The 19,428-nt window shown below is 44.4% G+C and overlaps 1 protein-coding gene across 2 annotated transcripts in view; it reads right to left on the bottom strand.

Moving 5' to 3' along the window:
• The window catches only part of COL24A1 (collagen type XXIV alpha 1 chain), a 235,788-nt gene extending 218,625 nt beyond the window's left edge, over nt 1–17,163 (bottom strand). Inside the window, exons 1-2 of one of the 2 annotated variants that reach the window (XM_037906297.2) lie at nt 16,628–17,163; nt 1,046–1,110 (exon numbers count right to left, since the gene is read on the bottom strand). In XM_037906297.2, the coding sequence (XP_037762225.1) occupies nt 1,046–1,110; nt 16,628–16,683 (121 nt within the window). In that variant the 5' untranslated portion in view covers nt 16,684–17,163. The remainder of the gene's footprint in view (nt 1–1,045; nt 1,111–16,627) is intronic. The other variant, XM_043552998.1, reaches the window with a different exon arrangement.
• Nucleotides 17,164–19,428: the final 2,265 nt, after the last annotated feature.

Below are 19,428 nucleotides of genomic sequence, written 5' to 3'. Positions count from 1 at the left end.
CATATAGCATGCTCTGAATGGGAGAATAGGGAGACAGCCTTGCCAAGGCAGATGGAGAGAGCAGGGGAGACATAAACAAGTGATAGAGGAAAAAATTAAGAGCAAGAAAGGAAAAGAAGGAACATACTGGAACAAAAACCACAAGATAAGAAGAAAACAAGAACAGAAAAATATTGCAACTGACAGGTAACAATGCTAAGTGATACGTGAGGAGGAGGGTACTCAGCTGCTGATTCATCACCACAGACTCAAGCACAATATAATCAGGAATCAGTCCTTTTCTTTAAAACATATTCCAGTTGTTTGGTTTGGTTCTCTTTGTGGTGAGTCTAGTCACCAGCCAAAAGTGAACATTTATTTCAAAGGTGAAGTCATTTTGTGTGCCGCTTAGACAGTGAAAGGCAATTTACAAGACAGGCACTCAATGCTATCCATGACCCATTACTGGCAGCCAAAAATTACCATCCTGACACATTAACTTTCATCAATTTAGGATGCATGTTCCTCAGCTGTCTCTGATGTAACCCTTCACATCTGGCAGTGCCAGGATACCAAGCAGACAAAAACAAAACACCACCCTATTTCCTAACCAACATCTGTATCTGAATACAAAAATAAGCTAACATGCAAATTTCACTTTTTGCCTAATAATGCCCATCTAGACTAAGCACTTATTATAGGCCCTTGTTTGCTTGCAAAGTCTTAAGAAGTGCAAAGGTAACTCAGCCACAGTTCACCACCCCCAAGAACACCCACTTACAATGACGACACAATCAAAGCCTTTTCACTGTACAAGACTTCTCTTTTATAAAGACTTTGGTTAAATATGTAAGCAATTTCATAGACAGAAAATCTGAGTTATATTCAAAAGGTCATCTTTTCCAAATGGTTAATTTGAACTTATGATCTCATTGTACTCTATCTGACATTTGGATTAGTAACTTCTGAACAGCTGAATTTAAGGTCATTACTACCAGAAGCCATTTACTTTTTTTCCTCTAGTGGCAGATTATTCAAATACTCTGTTATAAGGAAGTCTTCTCACCTTGTGCTGGCATTTGTGCGGCACCCACAGCTACGCATATCGCAAGAAAAAGGAGGAGGGTTTTCCTAAAAGAAAAAAGAATTTTAAAATGTGAAAAAAATCTTAACCAATCAACAGTTTAAAACTCCCTGGGATTTAGAAGGCCTGAATCAAAGCCAGTTGAAGTCAGCGAAAAGACTCTTAGTGACTTCACTTAGTTATGGATCAGAGACACAGTACCCTCAGATTGTAGAACTTTCCACTGATGCTAATAGGAAGTTTCACGCAAGGCTCAAGGATAATATATGTCCTCATGTTTCAACCAACACATACCCAGTAGATACATTCTACATTGATTCCTATTCACAAGACAACTATATTCATTTTGAAATTATTTTATTTTGTTGTATCTGTTTCATATTTAGAGGCTGTTATATATTAAACTACTTTCTAGAAAAATACTATTGTAATGAAAATATAAGACATGACAATTTGTTACACACGATGATCATTGTGCATTGTACCCATTACCAATTTTATCACATATTCTATCAGTTTATCCAGAAATGAAAATGGTATGTAGTAACTAATAATTTTGTAAGTCTTGTACTTCCTTCTTTTCTACTTTTGCGTGACCAAGATCCCAGTTATAACTGCCAGTGTTTCCCAGGAAGCAGTGTATCATGCTCTCCTAGGGGTATAAAAATCACAGAACATCTTTGGAATAAAACTCCATGCTCAGAGGGGCACTCCTGTATTCGCAGGTGACCCATGAGAATAGATAGCAACAAAAATAGATCAAGATAATGCGTCTGGATTTTTTAACAAGAATCCATTAACACTGAGTCTGTCTAATACTAGCGAAGGAGAATCCAAGTGAAAGACTATTTCTATTGTCCAAACTGTGAGTGAAATGAAACAAGAAAACAAATACAAAGTGAAAAGTAAGTTAGATGACTGACATACTACTAGTAATGGAGGTAAAGCCAATGTTTTATTTAAATATAGCAGACTAATTCTCTCACTTATACAGGTTTATAGTGATGTAAATCCATTGGCTTAAAAGGAGTTGCTCCTAACTAATACTAGTGGAAGAGAAGACTCTGATTTTGAAAACTCCAGGGTCCCTTCCAGCAAACGGGATACTTGCAGCAAGCATTCACCAATAAATAGCTTTATTCAGACAAATTCTGTTCACATTATCCCACTATCAGCTCTGCCCATATCCACACAGCAGTGATTCTCAAGAGCTCATTCTTCTAATATAGTCCTTCCTGAAGACACAAATTTTCACTGCAGCTGAAACCACTCTCTCTGAGTCCCCTGGCAACTGACGTTCTGAAGACAAACACCTGTGGTAGATGCTATGAGGCAGGAGGGCGTTTTATAGACCCAACAAGTAGAATTCGTCAAAGGTGTTTTGTCTTTAAAAGGTACTTTTAAAAAATACTCCAAGTGGTAACATCTTTGTTGTTCTTTTTTGGCTGATGAGCAAGTGACACTGACATCACCCAGGAACCACCTCTCTACCATTACTGATATATTAGGCTAAATATTCTATCAACTGTATAATATTTCAGATGCTTAGGAAAAGATAGCATTATTTACAAAATGAAACTAGGTATAGCTACACGGCTAGGATCTGCCATCATGATGCAATCTGTCACAAATCAAAGGAAAGTTTTCACTGTATAAGGCTTGCACAGAGTTCTTAAGAAGGTTAGCCCCAAATTGTCAAACTAGATAAGTGGCCTTATTTTCAAAGGAAGTCAGGATCTTATTGAGGTATCTTTATATGGATTTACTGTAGGTACCTACATTTAGGCACCTACGCCATGGAAAAGAGTTCATAGACAAGAAATCTGGGTAACCACAGATTTGTACCCTTAATTGCTGCCTACAACTAAAAGTATAAATACATGCAGTTTTTTTAAAGAGAGATGCATATATAATAGGTGAGATTTTCAAAGGTGTTCATTGTTGATCTAACTGCTTTCACTGAAATCACTGGAAATTTTACCACTGATTTAAATGGCAGCAGAATAAGGTCAACATTCAAAATCCCACCCTATAAGTGTGAGTCAAAGTGCATATACTCTATTATCTATTTCTTTACACACCCATGCAGTACACATTTATATTTTAAAATAGCTATTCAATTTTTTGGCTCTGCTTTTCCTGCTTTCTTTCATGGCTGATGGAATTGCTGCAGTTCTTCTTGCCTTTACAGCAAGAAATGCCTTTTACAAGCATTTTTAGCAGCCATTCACCAGCAAAAACCATTGGCTGACATCTGAAACCCAGGTGATGCAATGGGTTTGCATTTTAGGCTTTCATTTCTGGAGACATGAATCCAAATCCTAACGTAATGTCACAAGTAAATGTGAGCACATACTAATCCCCATTCACACATATCATACAACTTGCACTGTGTGATTTCATCAGTGAGATGCTCAAAGCTAGAGCAAGAAAGATACTGAAGGTCAGATTTTAGCTGCTGTAACAAACATACCTATATATGGAAGCGTGTATTGTACCTGCCACAGTGTGCATGGCTCAACCTCAACCCATTGTTATTAGTGACTTTCATAAGCACCAAATTGACTCCCAAATGAACAAAAACAAACAAAATAATCCCAAAAATTTCATTAACAGGCAGGGGCAGCCCTAGACTAGCTGTTTTTTAAGCGTTTTTTTTTTTTAAACAGAGGCTTAATTATTTGGTTTGCCCATCCATTCGTCTGTCCAACCAATGTTTCTGAGATCAGATACAATAGAGACATGAAATTTTCAGAATAGATTTGTACACAACAGCTAGATGATATTTCAGTCTGATTTCAAATAAAAATGCATTCAAATGTTAATTATAATTTTTATTATTACAAATCCAAAATCGTACATTACGCTATCCTGCTTTAACTGCCATTATCGCCACATCCAATATAGAAAGAAATAAGAAAACTCTTCAATGAACTTTAACCTGTGTTTACAAAACACGCCGGATAAAAAACACTCTGTGCTCTTAAAACATGACTTTTCTTGCTTTAAGTTTTGAAAATTCAGTCACTAGTTCTTTTAGATCCAATGTCCCAGCTATTTCATGCTGTATTGACATTGTGGCAAGTCCAACAAGTCTCTCTTGCACCATTGTTGAATGCAGATATGTTTTATCAATTTTAACTTTGAGAAGCTACGTTCCCCACTAGCTACGGAAATTGGCAAAGTTAAAAGAATGCATAGAGCTATAAAAATGTTTGGAAAACTGAGTTTATTTTCACAAACAAACTTCAGTACTTCTTCAGGAGTGCAATGCTTCTTAAGTCGTCTTGAAAAAGCCTGAAGCTCACTACACAAATCTGTAGCATCAATGTCTTTTGAATTTTCATGAGTCAATGCTGAGTCCAGTTTTATACAAAATTCTCTTATCTGTTTTGCTGTTTTCTTTTGCAAGCTGTGGATATCATATAGAAAGCCAAATACTGACTCTAGCTGCTGCATCTGCTGAAATCTTTTGTCAACCGAGTGAATAGCAGTATCAAGGACTGCGAAGTAGAAATTCACTTTGAACCTTTGTTTTGGGTTCTGAATGGGTGTGTCTCATCCTTCATACAAAAACTGCTGTTTCTTTTGCAGAATGCAAACTGGCTCTGGTTCAAATTCTGTCGGAAAGTCCATTTCTTCAGCGAGCTCGAGAGAATCTATCAGTGTTCTTTCAAACCCTTCATCACTTCTGAATTCCTCCAGAATATTTTTAGTTTGCTGCAGTTTTTGAGTAGCAGAATGTATGTACAAGTTCTTTTCCTGAAGCTGCTTACTAGCGAGGTTAATCTTAAAAAGGATATCATACCACAAAATGAGTGAAGTCACAAATTTGAACCTGGAAAGGCCATTTGCAAGAGCTTCTGCATCTGAACGTGCCGTATTGCCAGATGATCCAGTAAAGGTAGTATCATCAGAAATTTCAGTTAGGGCATCATAAATGTTTCCAAGTTCATAGGGAAGAGGCTTCAAAGCATCAGTGCGACTCTCCCATCTTGTCTGACTAAGTAGTTTCACAGTTAGAGAATTCACATGGTGAGTCAGAATCTCCCAACGGCGTGTTGAGCCTGAGAAAAACACATAAACACGTTGTACCAAGTCAAAGAAACTGCTTGCCTCCAAACAGCATCTAGCAGCGTCACTGACAACCAAATTCAGAGAATGTGCACTACAAGGAATGAAAAAGGCCCTAGGATTGATTTCCATCATTCTCCTTTGCATACCATTGTCTTTACCCTTCATATCACTCCCATTATCATAGCCAGCCATGTAAGTTTTCAACAGATAATGACACTGTTTCAAGTTCTTGTAGAATAGTTTCAGTCATAAATGCTCCAGTCGTCTCCTTCAGTGGTACGAAAGTCAAAAAATGTTCCTTTATGAGCACTTCAACATTATCTTCATCTACAGACTTTTCCATAGCCACAAAATGAATGATCTTCATCATTTGTTCAACATGACTCACATCTGGAGTACAGTCCACTATTATTGAAAAGTATTTTGCAGAATGGGCAGCTTCTACTGTTTTCTTTTTAATGACATTTTCTAGGATTTGAATCAGTTCATTCTGCATATTTTTTCCTAAGTAATGAACCTGTGTTTCATGATCAGTTATTTTACGTAGATGCTCCTTCATGAATGGATCAAACAAAGCTAGGTAGTCAACAAATTTTAAAAAGTTTCCATTACCTGGCGTGTATAATTTTTCATTTCTACCACAGCTATGGAATGCCAAATTTTGCCCACCAAGAATTCTCACTAAAGCAATCAGACGCTCTAATATTTGTTGCCAATATTTCTTCTTTTTCCTTGGTCACATGTACATTTTCTTCATCGATAGTTTTTCCTTTTTTCAATCGTAATTCAAGTTCTTTCCAATTTTGAAAACATTCCAAATGTTCTGTACTTCTTTCATGTGAAAAGAGAATTGAAGATATGTTTTTCCAGTCCTTTGAACCATTTTCAGTAAGTGATGTACCAATTGCTTGATTTCTAAACAACTTGCAGCAAAAGCAAAACACAGAGTCCTTCAACACTGAATATTGTAACCAGTTTCGATGAATTTCTTCCCCATTAATGAGTTTCCTCTTGTAATGCTGAGCAGAGAATTTTCTTTTATTTCCATCCTTATGGAAGGGAAATTCATGAACTTGTTAGGTCCATGTTCCACGAGAATTTCCCGCACACTGTCATCACATCTGGGCCACGAAGCTGGGTCCCCATACTGTAACTTGTTTGTAAGTTCATCATCCTTTCTTCCTTCTACTTACTTTACTTCAATTTCTGCATGTGTCTCTAAAGGTGAATAAATTTGTTCCACTTCCATATCAGTCTGATGCTGTGAGCTGCCTTCATCTAGAAGTAAGTTTCCATCATCTTGAGTTTCCAAACTCGGCAGCTCTCCAACACCACTTTCTACAAGCCATTACCCTCTGATCCCACTGAGGGTTACCAAAAGAAACTACACCATTTGCTCAAGAAACTCCCTGAAAAAGCACAAGAACAAATCCGCACAGACACACCCTTGGAACCCCAACCAGGGGGATTCTATCTGCTACCCAAGATCCATAAACCTGGAAATCCTGGGCGCCCCATCATCTCAGGCATTGGCACCCTGACAGCAGGATTGTCTGGCTATGTAGACTCCCTCCTCAGGCCCTATGCTACCAGCACTCCCAGCTATCTTCGAGACACCACTGACTTCCTGAGGAAACTACAATCCATCAGTGATCTTCCTGAAAACACCATCCTGGCCACTATGGATGTAGAAGCCCTCTACATCAACATTCCACACAAAGATGGACTACAAGCCATCAGGAACACTATCCCCGATAATGTCACGGCAAACCTGGTGGCTGAACTTTGTGACTTTGTCCTCAGCCATAACTATTTCACATTTGGGGACAATGTATACCTTCAAATCAGCGGCACTGCTATGGGTACCCGCATGGCCCCACAGTATGCCAACATTTTTATGGCTGACTTAGAACAACGCTTCCTCAGCTCTCGTCCCCTAATGCCCCTACTCTACTTGCTCTACACTGACGACATCTTCATCATCTGGACCCATGGAAAAGAAGCCCTTGAGGAACTCCACCATGACTTCAACAATTTCCATCCCACCATCAACCTCAGCCTGGACCAGTCCACACAAGAGATCCACTTCCTGGACACTACAGTGCTAATAAGCGATGGTCACATAAACACCACCCTATACCGGAAACCTACTGACCGCTATTCCTACCTACTTGCCTCCAGCTTTCACCCAGACCACACCACACGATCCATTGTCTACAGCCAAGCTCTACGATACAACCGCATTTGTCTCTGTCTGAGGGAGACAGAGACAAACACCTACAAGATCTCTATCAAGCATTCTTACAACTACAATACCCACCTGCGGAAGTGAAGAAACAGATTGACAGAGCCAGAAGAGTACCCAGAAGTCACCTACTACAGGACAGGCCCAACAAAGAAAATAACAGAACGCCACTAGCCGTCACCTTCAGCCCCCAACTAAAACCTCCCCAACGCATTATCAAGGATCTACAACCTATCCTGAAGGGTGACCCATCACTCTCACAAATCTTGGGAGACAGGCCAGTCCTTGCCTACAGATAGCCCCCTAACCTGAAGCAAATACTCACCAGCAACCACACACCACACAACAGAACCACTAACCCAGGAACCTATCCTTGCAACAAAGCCCATCGCCAACTGTGTCCACATATCTATTCAGGGGACACCATCATAGGGCCTAATCACATCAGCCACACTATCAGAGGCTTGTTCACCTGCACATCTACCAATGTGATATATGCCATCATGTGCCAGCAATGCCCCTCTACCATGTACATTGGGCAAACTGGAGAGTCTCTACGTAAAAGAATAAATGGACACAAATCAGATATCAAGAATTATAACATTCATAAACCAGTAGGAGAACACTTCAATCTCTCTGGTCACTCGATTTCTGATCTCAAAGTGAGTATCCTTCAAGAAAAAAACTTCGAAAACAGACTCCAACGAGAGACTGCTGAATTGGAATTAATTTGCAAATTGGATACAATTAACTTAGGCTTGAATAGAGACTGGGAGTGGTTGAGTCATTATACTAAGTGAAACTATTTCCCCTTGTTTATTCCTCACCCCCCCCCCCCAACACTGTTCCTCAGATGTTCTTGTTAACTCCTGGAAATGTGCTGGAAATGGCTCACCTTGATTATCACTTCAAAAGGTTCTCTCCTCTCCAACCCCACTCTCCTGCTGGTAATAGCTCATCTTAAGTGATCGCTCTCCTTACAATGTACATTTTTTCATGGTCTGTGTGTATATATAAAATCTCCTCACTGTACTTTCCACTTTATGCACCCGATGAAGTGAGCTGTAGCTCACGAAAGCTTATGCTCAAATAAATTGGTTAGTCTCTAAGGTGTCACAAGTACTCCTTTTCTTTTTGCGAATACAGACTAACACGGCTGCTACTCTGAAACCAAACTTTTTTTGTGGATGTGAGCTACCCTCATCTCAAAGTAATATACCTTCATCTTGATGTTCCAAACTGCTTCCATGCAGATGTGAGCTAACCTCCTCTCCAAGTTAAATTCCTTCATCTGGATGCTGTAAACTGCTTCCATCTTTATTTGGATTAAAGAGAAGATATTTCAGGAAGTATCCCTGCTGTTTTGCTTGGTCTTTTCCTTCTCAGCCTTTCGTTTACGATACTCAGCTCCTGAGGGTTCTCTTTTTCCTCTTTCCGCCATGGGGCATTTGAATATTGTTATGTACTGTGCTCCCGACTGCAAGCATGATAGCGTTAAGGATGGCTGTCACACCCACCACATGGTTGGTGATTTAAACCACATGCAGCCATCCCAACACGTCTTTTCACTGCTTAAAGGTTCAATGACTAGTAACATACTCTCACTTACCTATTAAAACAGTTAGTTACAGCATTTACACAGACACGAAATGATCTTTTTCAACGTTATAACCCGACACCGGTTGTTTGGAAAGTAATCCCCTTCCTCACGGTTACCTGCCTGGAGTGTGACATCATCACTTTCATAGTCTAGTAAGCGTTAACGCTGTTACTTTTCTCTTATGGCCCTTATTTATTACATGTGAACCAGTTATAAACAAAGAAAAGGTTTTTTTTAAATTTGATTTTTTTCCCTCAAATTTGGCATCCCATTTAACTTGGCACCCTAGGCAACCGCCTAGTTCATATATATAGACGGGCCGTCCCTGAATATACCTGCAGGATGTTCCCTGTCCGCCACCTGGGGATACACGCCTGATGGGAGTTGGTTGCACATACATATTATATTTACATTAGTCATTTTTTTTTAATCCAACGGTTTTAAAGCATCTGTTGTGAGATTTCAGCTTCAGACCTACAAAACAGGGCAATATGTTTTTGTAGGAGAGAGGCATTTTCTGTTTTAATTGATAAGTATACTTACCTCCCTTAAAACATGTTAAAGTATTATTAAAATTCATTCATTACAGACTTCAATTTATCATTTTGCTCCAACTTTAAGCTCTCATCACATTACATACATTATGAACACAAATCTTACCATAATACTAAATCTTAACAGACTTCCCACACATCCTTTAAAACCATCAGCATGGCTTCCATCTTAACTTCCTTCTTCAACTCCAGCTCAGTCCCCTGAGAGAGTAGGTAAGTGTTTCAGTTCATTCTGAAGGTCATCAAATCCAGGCTCCGATCAACCAAGCAGAGAGTGCATTAGTGAACCATAGACTTTTCACAGTCACCTCCTGGCTATTATACCCAGTTCAACCGGGGGCTATTAGCTTGAGTGCCTGGAACAATAGCTATAATATGGGGAAAGAGTCAGTCTTACAAGGTGATGGGACCCAAACCATTTGGGGCTTTATAGGTTGAAATCAACACCTTAGACTTCACCAAGAAATAATTTCTTAACAAGTGTAGATCATGGATCACAGAAGTAATATGCTCCCAGGGTGAAACACTGCTTGCTTAACAAGCAGATCAGCACGTTCTGCACTCTCATAATCCAATCATGAGATGACAAAAGCATGGATTCCCACAGTGATGTCCACACCGGAGAGAAAAGGACTCAACATTCTTGCCAAGCACAGAGGAGAAAAAAGCATTTTTGGAAATTGCTGTTATTTGAGTAACCAGAAGCAGTTAGGGATCCAGCAAGATTCTTGTGTTGTGAACCTTAAACAAGCTGCAGATGCATCTCACTGATCCAGAGGTGCTGATATATTTTCCTCGATTTTGTTTCAGTTGTTTTTCTCAGCCCACAGGCATTATCTCAATGTTATCATGATTGGTGTCTCTGTCAGCTAGCCCTGGTCTATTTCCCAATTTTCGTTAGACACCTGGTAAGTCATTCCACCACATCAGACTGGTCCAATGAAATGAAGTTTGACAATTGGGTATCTTCAGCATACTGAACATACTGCAACCCGTACATCCTCAGTAACTGCCATTGTGGACCAATCTCCATGTTAAATGAGAGGGGCAACAGAATGTGAGACCTGGGCATCTGCCCACTACCACCTCTGAGATCTCTCCAAAGAAAGAAGCAAAGCTTCTCAAGTGCAACCTCATTGCGTTCTGCTAGCTTCTTCAGGCAACTCGATGGCACCTTGCGGTCAGTGATGTTGAGGGCATCTTACAGATTGAGAAGAACCAACAAGGGCACTAGATGTTCATTCATTGCTATATGATCAATTATCATGACTTCTGCAGTTTCCATATTATAACAAGCCTAGAATCAATTGACTGGGACTAAACATACACCCAACACGGATGGAGTGATCCAAACCTCCACAATCTCTTTCCATCTCAGACTGCTATATCCCCAGTTCACAGCAGTATTGCCACCCAGAGTCCAGTGGAATCTGTGTGGTTCCATTGCACAGCAAAGACTAGGGGGCAGAATGACTGGAACTTTTGCAGGAGGCCCACATTTCTGCATGCTGCAGAGAATAGCAGATTGATTGCACTGCAAGTGCAGAGAGAGAATGAGCAGCAGGCCAGGGATGAGATGAGGCCAGTGTACCATTCCTCTCCTCTCTGAGGAAGAGTGCTGCAACAGAACAGCCACAAGGGCTACTGCAGCAGTGGCCTGAGAGAAGTTCTGCTACTCCACCATGGATTTGGAGGAAAGATGCCTCCCTCCCCAGCGCTTGCACAACTCCCCTATGAATACCCAAGTTACTCAAGCTGTGCACTGCGAATAGGATTTGGCATAAGGTAACACATGTAACATGTACCTAGAACTTTTTTTTAATGTTGACAACATTTGGAATAAAACAACAGAGGATAATAAAAGAAAATAAGTTTCTACAAATGTTTTGTGAATTTTTTACCGGATTCTTTTTTATTTTAACCAGTTCTGCTATCCACAGTATCTTAAATACTTCCATTTGGACTACCCAAGGAAAGCCTTTCATTAAAGTATTCCTCTATATCCTCCTCTTCACTAATAAATTTAGGGGTTTTTTTCATTTTATAGACAGTGATACCAATGTAAGATTTAAATAAAACAACAATTCAGGACTTGCAGCTAATCAAATGCAAAAAGTCAGTAAATAAAAGTATTATAGGGTTATATGGTTCACATTTAAGAATTAAAGGTTTTGTCAACTGAATTCAAAGGGAGGTTGGAAGTGCAAGGAATGCACGATCAGGTACATTACTGCATACCCTGCACAGAGAACACTGGAGCCAAATTTGACTGAACAGCATCCCCTCAAATTATGCTTTCAAGATGGCAAAAAATGGTGTACTTTCTATGTGGCCTTTGCTTGCTTAACACAAACACTCCATTATGCCAGAAGGTGCTTATTCGCTCTACTTGCTCAGCTAACTTGGGGACAAAATACCCTAACTGTATTCATGCAAGTAAACTCACTGGAGTCAATGGAACTATTTCTGAGAGTAAGCAAGACTCAGCCCAAAATTATTTCTGTGTGTAAGGCAAGCAGGATCTGGCTCTTGAATTACACTTAGTTCTCCCAAGCATTAGAGGGTACGCATCTGCCTGTTGTTTCTAATTGAGATAAACCCCCTCAATAAAAACATTCTCTCTCACACTCTCTCTCTCTCTCATTGCCCTTTAAGAAAACACAACTATCTTGGATAAATATGTCATGTTGTTTAAACCCTGCCAAGCGGAGCTTCCTATAATACTTTTCTCCCTGGCTGGCTACATATATGAAGTTTATTAATGGATGGGTTGCTACTGATTCTGACACAAGGCTATTGGGCAGGGGAAGACAGCTCCCTTGCCAGGAATGTGCAAACCAACCCCAGTGTCCCAGCAGCAGCAGCCTCCCAAGAAGCCAAACTCCTTCCCTGCTGCTACTTTCATGTTGCTGTGTTACACAAATGTATAATGTAGATTTTTCAAACTCTTCCATCCCATTTCAAATCGTTCAGATTTTTCCGCATCTGGACCCAATTTGCAAAGCCCTGAATTACCCATGAATCCATCTGAGGGCTGAATGCAGGGCTTGGGAAGGGGGGCTGGAGGAGCAATTTGGTCAGTTAGTAAGAAATAGTGGGCAGCAGTTCTAAGCCAGTGCCTGGGATACAGGGACCCCTCATGCTTAAACAGCTGTCAGGGGTAGAATTTAAAGTGACAGAATACAGAGCAGGATCTTTACTTCAGCTTAAACCCAGAGACAATCCTGTAGCACCCAGAGTGTCTGGACTTTTAAAAAACAAAAGTAATTTAAACCACAATTATTATTATTATATTATTATTTGCATTAGTGTAGTGCTCAAACTAGCTGAACACCACAAGTTTTGGACACAATTAGGTAAACTTCAGTTTGTGCTGTTGTACTACTTTAACAAATGCATTTGCATTTATCTAGCATTAAGATCCCTCTACAATTTTGTTTAATCCCACAGTAAAAAATCTGTTACCTTAGATTTAAGGTTGCTAAAGGGGAAATCCGACCAACGCAATCACTAAAGATCAAGAAGATCCTGAATTAAGGCAATTTACATTCATATGCCTTAATAACTAAACATCACTCAAAGATCCCTCACCTCCACAACAAACTCCCTTGCACTTGCAACATATAACTAGTCACAGTGTACACATCAAATGCCTTCACTGTTCACCCAGACTTACAAGCAACCTTAACTCTGACCACAACTAGGTTAACACATAAACTTGACAGACGACATGCTCTGGTAAAGTCTATAATGTTATTTTTATATGAAAAAGTATGAAATCATAAAGTTGTATGTTATCGTGCTGCATAGAGGAATCTGATGTGTGCACAGTGGTAGTTATATGTTGCAAATGCAAGTGAAGTTGTGGAAGTAAGCAGGCATTACAAGATAGGTTACCTGACCTCATGATCTCCTTGATTTTAAGTAATTCAGAAACCTAAGCTGGAAACAAAGCTTTTTGTTTGTTAGTGAGAATTTTCCAGGTTTTTAATAAATACTATATATGTCAATTCCGATAGTTATTCACACAGCAAGCTGTCATCATTGACAGGCAGCAACCACCACAGAGCCACAATCCATACACACCCTCTTGGACCCTTGCATACAGCCCAGATTGCCTCCAGGCTCCCCACCCCACACAACTTCACTGTCCCCCACAGGCCCCAGCCTTTCAGTCCTGATAACATATAACCCCGTCCAGGCTGGGCTTCCCACTGAAAAGCAGAATGTGGTAGGGTATTAGGAGGGCATAGGGAGGGGCAGGTAGTGTGGATGGATTGTGTACGGAAAGGGGAATGAGGCTGGGGGGTATAGGCGCTGGAGGGGACAGCTGGACAAGGGAGGATGTAGAGAGCATACAGGAAAGCAGGCATGGACAGCGGCATCGGGATAATCTGTCGGGATTATGGGAGTGGCTGCTGGGAAGGGGACAACGGAGGTGGGCTGTGCAGGTGGAGAAGCGGGCTTGAGCTGAGGAGCTGGGGGAGCAGAGTTTAGAGGAACTGTGCAATGACAAACCACAGGGGGCTCATCAAAGAGCTCAGCGCTAGGGAACCAGGGAGTTCTCCGCTTCCCCCACCACGCTCCCCACAGCGCCCTGCTCCGCCTCGGTGCTGCTGGGGTCCCCCTTATGCTGCCGCACGCTGAGTGGCCAAGGGAGCTAGGGGGAGCAGGGCTGTGGGGGGACCGAGCCCGCGGGGCAGGGTCTGTGCAGGGGGAGCCCCACTCCACTGAGCCATCAGCGCTGCCTGTGGGGGCTCGGCGGTGCTCCAAGGCAGCGGGGCCGGGGAGCTGAACGGGTGCCTGCACCGGCCGCCAGCAAAGCGAGGACTCCACGCTCACAGCCCTGGGGGGCCCTGCGCGCCCCCACTCAGCCCTCTTCCCCCATCAATTCCCGCGGCGCCTTCCAAAGGCTCCCCTCCACCCCCCAATACCTCTCCCCAGCCCCGCTATGGCCCCCGGCAGGTGTGCAGGGCGCAGCAGCACCACGCTCCGCCGCGTCTCCGCCTGACCTCTTCCAGGGCCGCGCCCTCCCCCGCCGGCGCCCCCTCGTCCCCCCACCGTGCCTGCCGCCCAGCCCCTCCGCTCCCCGGGCCCAGCAGAGCCGGGGGCAGCAGCAGCGAGCGCACCTGCCTTCCCCTGCAGCACGCAGGGGGCTCCCAGCGGGCCCGGGGGACGGCTGAGTGCGAGCACCCCGCGCTGTGCGCTGGCGCTGGAGCCAGGGGTGCTGAAGTCCTGATTTCCATCGGCAGCACCCCCACTATGAAAACCGTCCCAGCCCCCTGCCTGTCTAGCGCGGCTGGCCCGGGCATGAACGTGAAAGGGAGCTCGTGGTGACTGGGTCTGCGGGGAGGGGGCATCTCCAAGGCGGGCTCGCCGACGCTGCGCCTGCCACAGTCGGTGCACGCTTGAGCTACCCGTATGTAAGCAAAGCGCACTGGCTCCTCGGGAGCGAGCGTGTCAAACACGGAGCCTCAGTCCCACCGCCGGGCGGTGAAACGGCCACTTCACCCCCTGCCGTGCCCGTGCGGCTCCCTGGGCCAGCCACGGCCCGCCCCGCCAAAGCGCTTCGTTGTAGAAACGGGGCCAGCAGACGGTTCCGTACGCGAGGAACAAGGCGGGCGGTCCGGTGGGACGCGGGTCCGTTGCGAAGGAGAAACGGAGCGAAGTCAAACTGCGCCCGGCCGGAGTGATCAGATCGGATTCAGTGCCTTGATCTCAACCCCTCCTTACGTGTTTAAACAACACAAAGTTGTGTTTGTAACGCACTCTTCCCGGCCAGGCATCTGCCCCCCCCCCCCAAACCTCCCCCCTCGGACCCCGTCTCCTCCTGCCCGTTCTTCGGAGAGACTGTCACTACGATGCACCAGAAGAAAGCACTTGCACCTATGTTTTGCCACCCGGGTCTCTGGCATCATTTGCATGTAAACATGTGGGGGGGGGGGAAGCCTCCTATATGGGCTGCCGTCCCTCCCCATACAAGTATTCGAGGGCGTCGTTGCAACTCCTCTCTCGCGGCGGGGAACTGCTGATCTGGGACCTTCCCCCCCCCAGCACTTCGCCAGGAGGCTGCAGGCGCCACAAACGCTATTACGAACTGGTTCGTGTCTGCAGACTCTTTAAATAGCCACTAGCCCGAGTAATCAATCTTAGCCTGAACAGGCGAGGGGGGCTGCAGCTACGGACGAGCAGCTCCCCCTACAAGTGCGTCGGGAAAAAACTACTTGAGCATATCCTCGAGTCTAAAAATAACGCCAGGGTCTGCCCTATCGGGGAGGAAGGCAAAATACCACTTCCCCTTAGTTCCCTCACTTTATTGCCCGCTCTCCATCAGCAGCAGTTCACCAGTGAGTGACAACAAGATCAGCCACAGCGGTCTCCCCGGCCCCGGAGGCAAAGCCCGTCTGTCCCTGCGGGGTTCACAGCCCCCGCAGCAGCTCCGGCACTACTGTTGTGTCCTCGGGAGGAGAAGGAAGCTGCGGCCAAACACACGCACTCAGTCATCTCTTTATCAACCCCTTGCCCCAACCTTCTCGCTTCATAACTCCGGAGACCCCCTAAACTGCTACCCAGCATTTCGAGGCTCTCTCATGACTAGGCTAACCCGAGACCCGCGAGCACCGTTCCTCGGTCTCCCACCCTAGAGAACGCACCGAGCGCAGAATTCTTCCCTCCCGTGGGGAAATCTCAAGCCCAGGAGCTGGCAGCTCGGGGGTTTGGTTTGGTTTTTAAGATAAGTGGATCTCGTAACTCATTTCGGAAGGGGGAGGAAGACCTGAAAGTCGCTAAGTCCGCGAAGCCTGTTTTAGCCGGCAGTGGGAAAAGTGCCAATAAACTTTTCCTTCTGCGCGGCTTGATTGCTTTAACATAAACCGCCTGTAGACCCGCTGGCAGAAGGCCTTTTAAACGGGGCATTTTACAAATTGCAAAGACAAGGGGAACGCGTAGCTCCAAAATAAACCGCCTGCCCTGCTCACAGACACTGACAAGACGTACGCTGTGTGTGCAGCGAGCTATCAACCGCCCCCCCCCCCCAGCCCAACACACACACATACACACACACCCTTGGCTGCTGGGCTCTTACTTACGTTTTTGCTGTGGGAGAGATGCTTCCACTCCTTGTCCTTTTTGCTCCTAAATGCATTTGTCTGCATTTGTCCGAGCAGCGAAGATCTAACCGAAAACAGAAGCCAGCTCCAAACCGCTCAAGGTTCAGGTACTGTCCATGAAATCACCCCAGAGCAGAGGTCCCTTCCGAGCTCTTGGCAAGCCCTAGTGCGTCCCCCGCATGGTGAAGGGGCGTGACTTGGGGTTTCACTCTCAAGGGAGTCAGGGAGAGGATGGCATCAATATAAACCAGAGCGGAGCACTCGGCTTCACACGTGGTTCACAGACAGGAGCCTTTGCAAGTACAGCAGAGCCCTGCATTGGACTCGACGATCCGCGGCGGGGATGGGGCGGGCCGGGAGGGGACCTGCGGAGAAATCCTTGGCCGTGGTGAAGAAACAGTGCCCAGGTTACCAGAGCCTTTGCAAAGCGCCCGAGGTGTCTAGTGGCGATGCACTGGCGCGCAGCCTTGAGCGCAGCCTGCCTCTGGCTGGGGAGCAGAGCCGCCAGCCGACCCAAGGCAAACCCTCCCCATCCGCGCTCGGTGTTAAATTTCACCGCTCCCTGATTTGCGATTACATCATCAAACCCGCCTCACCCCCGCCCGCCCGGGCCGAGCCGCGCAGAGCCCCGCAGAGCGCGCGCCTGGCCCGAGGCGGGGCGCACGCGGTCTCGGGGTTCCCGCCTCGGGAGGGAGCTGCCGCCGCAGCCGCCCCGCTCGGCCGCAGCACTGTCTGCAAGTTCTAGCAGCCGCCTGCTGCATCGGCTGTCCTGGGAGCCCTGCACCTCTTGGAAGGCCAGAAGCGCCGCGCAGCCTTTGTGATCCTTTCTTGCACGCATCTGTCCAGAGGTGGCCTCCTAAAGCATCTTCTCTGTCCCTGCTCCCGCCTTCCTTCTTGCCCTCTGCTTTTTCTCCCCAGACACTTCCTTTCCCCTCTGCTCCTTCTCCTCCCTGCTCTCGCCCCCGAAGCCTCTCTCAGGAGGGCAGATGAAGTACACCGAGCTAAATGAGAGTAAGACCAATGAAGTAATGAAGAGCCCCTCCGATTTACATCCACGTCCATGGGAGCGGAATGTAGCCCGGATAACAGCAGTGTACTTCCCTTTCTTGTCATGGGCCTGCTCCAGCTCCCACTGACTGAAGCCCCTGGCTAAACTCCGGTGTCCTGCTCCATGACAGCCTTGTCACCTTATATTTACTTATTTAATAAAGAGACATTGCTAAGTCTCCTTTTCATTATACAATGACTCCTTCTTTCTAAGTATGACCAATTTAATAAAGAGGGGAGGTTTTGTTTCATTTTGTTTTTTGGAGCGAATCAATGATACCAGAATTTTTCAGCGTCCTTACCCCAATCTGCTTGTTTGCATGTTACCCAAACGGATTAGCGGTGGTGCAGTCAGGCTAAAAATGAAGGGGATGGGAGACATAAAACTGACGAATGTATTTAATAAACCTAAATGGTTAGCATCTGCTTAGATTCCTGCTGGGGTTCAGCAGCAAAGTCCTGGCAGAAAGATGTAGGCTCAAATAATATGAGGGGAATGGGGAAAAAAGAGGATGAAATGATATATAGAGAAAAATGAGTTTGCTGGAGGTTTTGCATCTCAAATATAATTAAACCAGGATCTAAGAAAACTCTCTCTGGAAAATGTATGAAGAACAGATGTAATTTGGAAGCTCTATAATGCCAGAAGAAAGAGGACACCCTTTTCTGCCTTCTTGTCTTTTTCATTTCTTTTCCAATGTTCCTACCTTGCCTCAGTAACACAATATATTATATGGTGTTATCTTACATAGGGTCAACCTGCCTTCCAAAACATGCCTGATAGAGAATTGAATAATACAAGACAGTGCACTATATACATTACAGAAAGAGTAGTACAAAGACAAATGGCCAGATGCCACAATGCTCACTCAGGCAAAATTCCCATTAAGTTCAGCTGAAGTTTTATTTGAGTGAGGATATTAAATAATTTTCTGCACTAACAAGGGCTACAATTCCAGGGAACAAAGGTGGATCTAGAAAAGTTATCTGAAAGTTTTAAGCATTTATCTTCACACGCATATATGCCTATTTCAACATCTGGAAACATCCAAAATATATATTGTCCCACTGGCTACCATGATATTTCCTATTTATTTCAGTTTTTGAAAGGAAGGTGAGAAAAGCCGACAACATATTGTATTCCTACCCACATTTCTTTCATAAAAAAAACAGCCGCAGAACATGGCTATGTATGTGTTTGTTAAAGTGGGCATAATGCCTGTTCATTAGAGTTTTATAGTGGTGGCATTACCAGTTCTGTAGTGAAGGTTCTGTTAGCATTTCCATTTTAAACCCCACTTGAATGAGCTCCAACAACTACAGCAAAACCAGTCAAGCAATTAGTTTTTGTGTATTTGCAATAAGCTGAGCTAAAACAGGTACATTAGAGCTTGCATTTGGCACTGCAAAATGCCTTCCAAGAATTAGCAGAAATCTATGAACCACTTAAACTGGATGCTATATAACCAGAGTTTTTAAACAATGTGACTTGTTAACTCTTTAACATCAGATATAAAAAAGTGATGGAAAAAACCTTGGGGGAAGGTTGAATACTGCACCAATCCTGTCCTTCACACTGACCGGAAGTAGAGCAGTGCTGGGCTTTTGGTGCATATGGGAGCCATCCTGCCAGCACAAGGCAAGATGGGGCAGGGTGACTACACACTTGGACTCACTTCATAGTTGTGCTGAGAAAGGAGCAGCATACCTGACGCTTACTATACTCACAGCAC

Source organism: Chelonia mydas, chromosome 8, assembly GCF_015237465.2.
Source record: "Chelonia mydas isolate rCheMyd1 chromosome 8, rCheMyd1.pri.v2, whole genome shotgun sequence".
Taxonomy (NCBI): domain Eukaryota; kingdom Metazoa; phylum Chordata; order Testudines; family Cheloniidae; genus Chelonia; species Chelonia mydas.
Note: the sequence above shows the minus strand (reverse complement) of the source record. Positions and strands in the feature narration are given on the sequence as shown.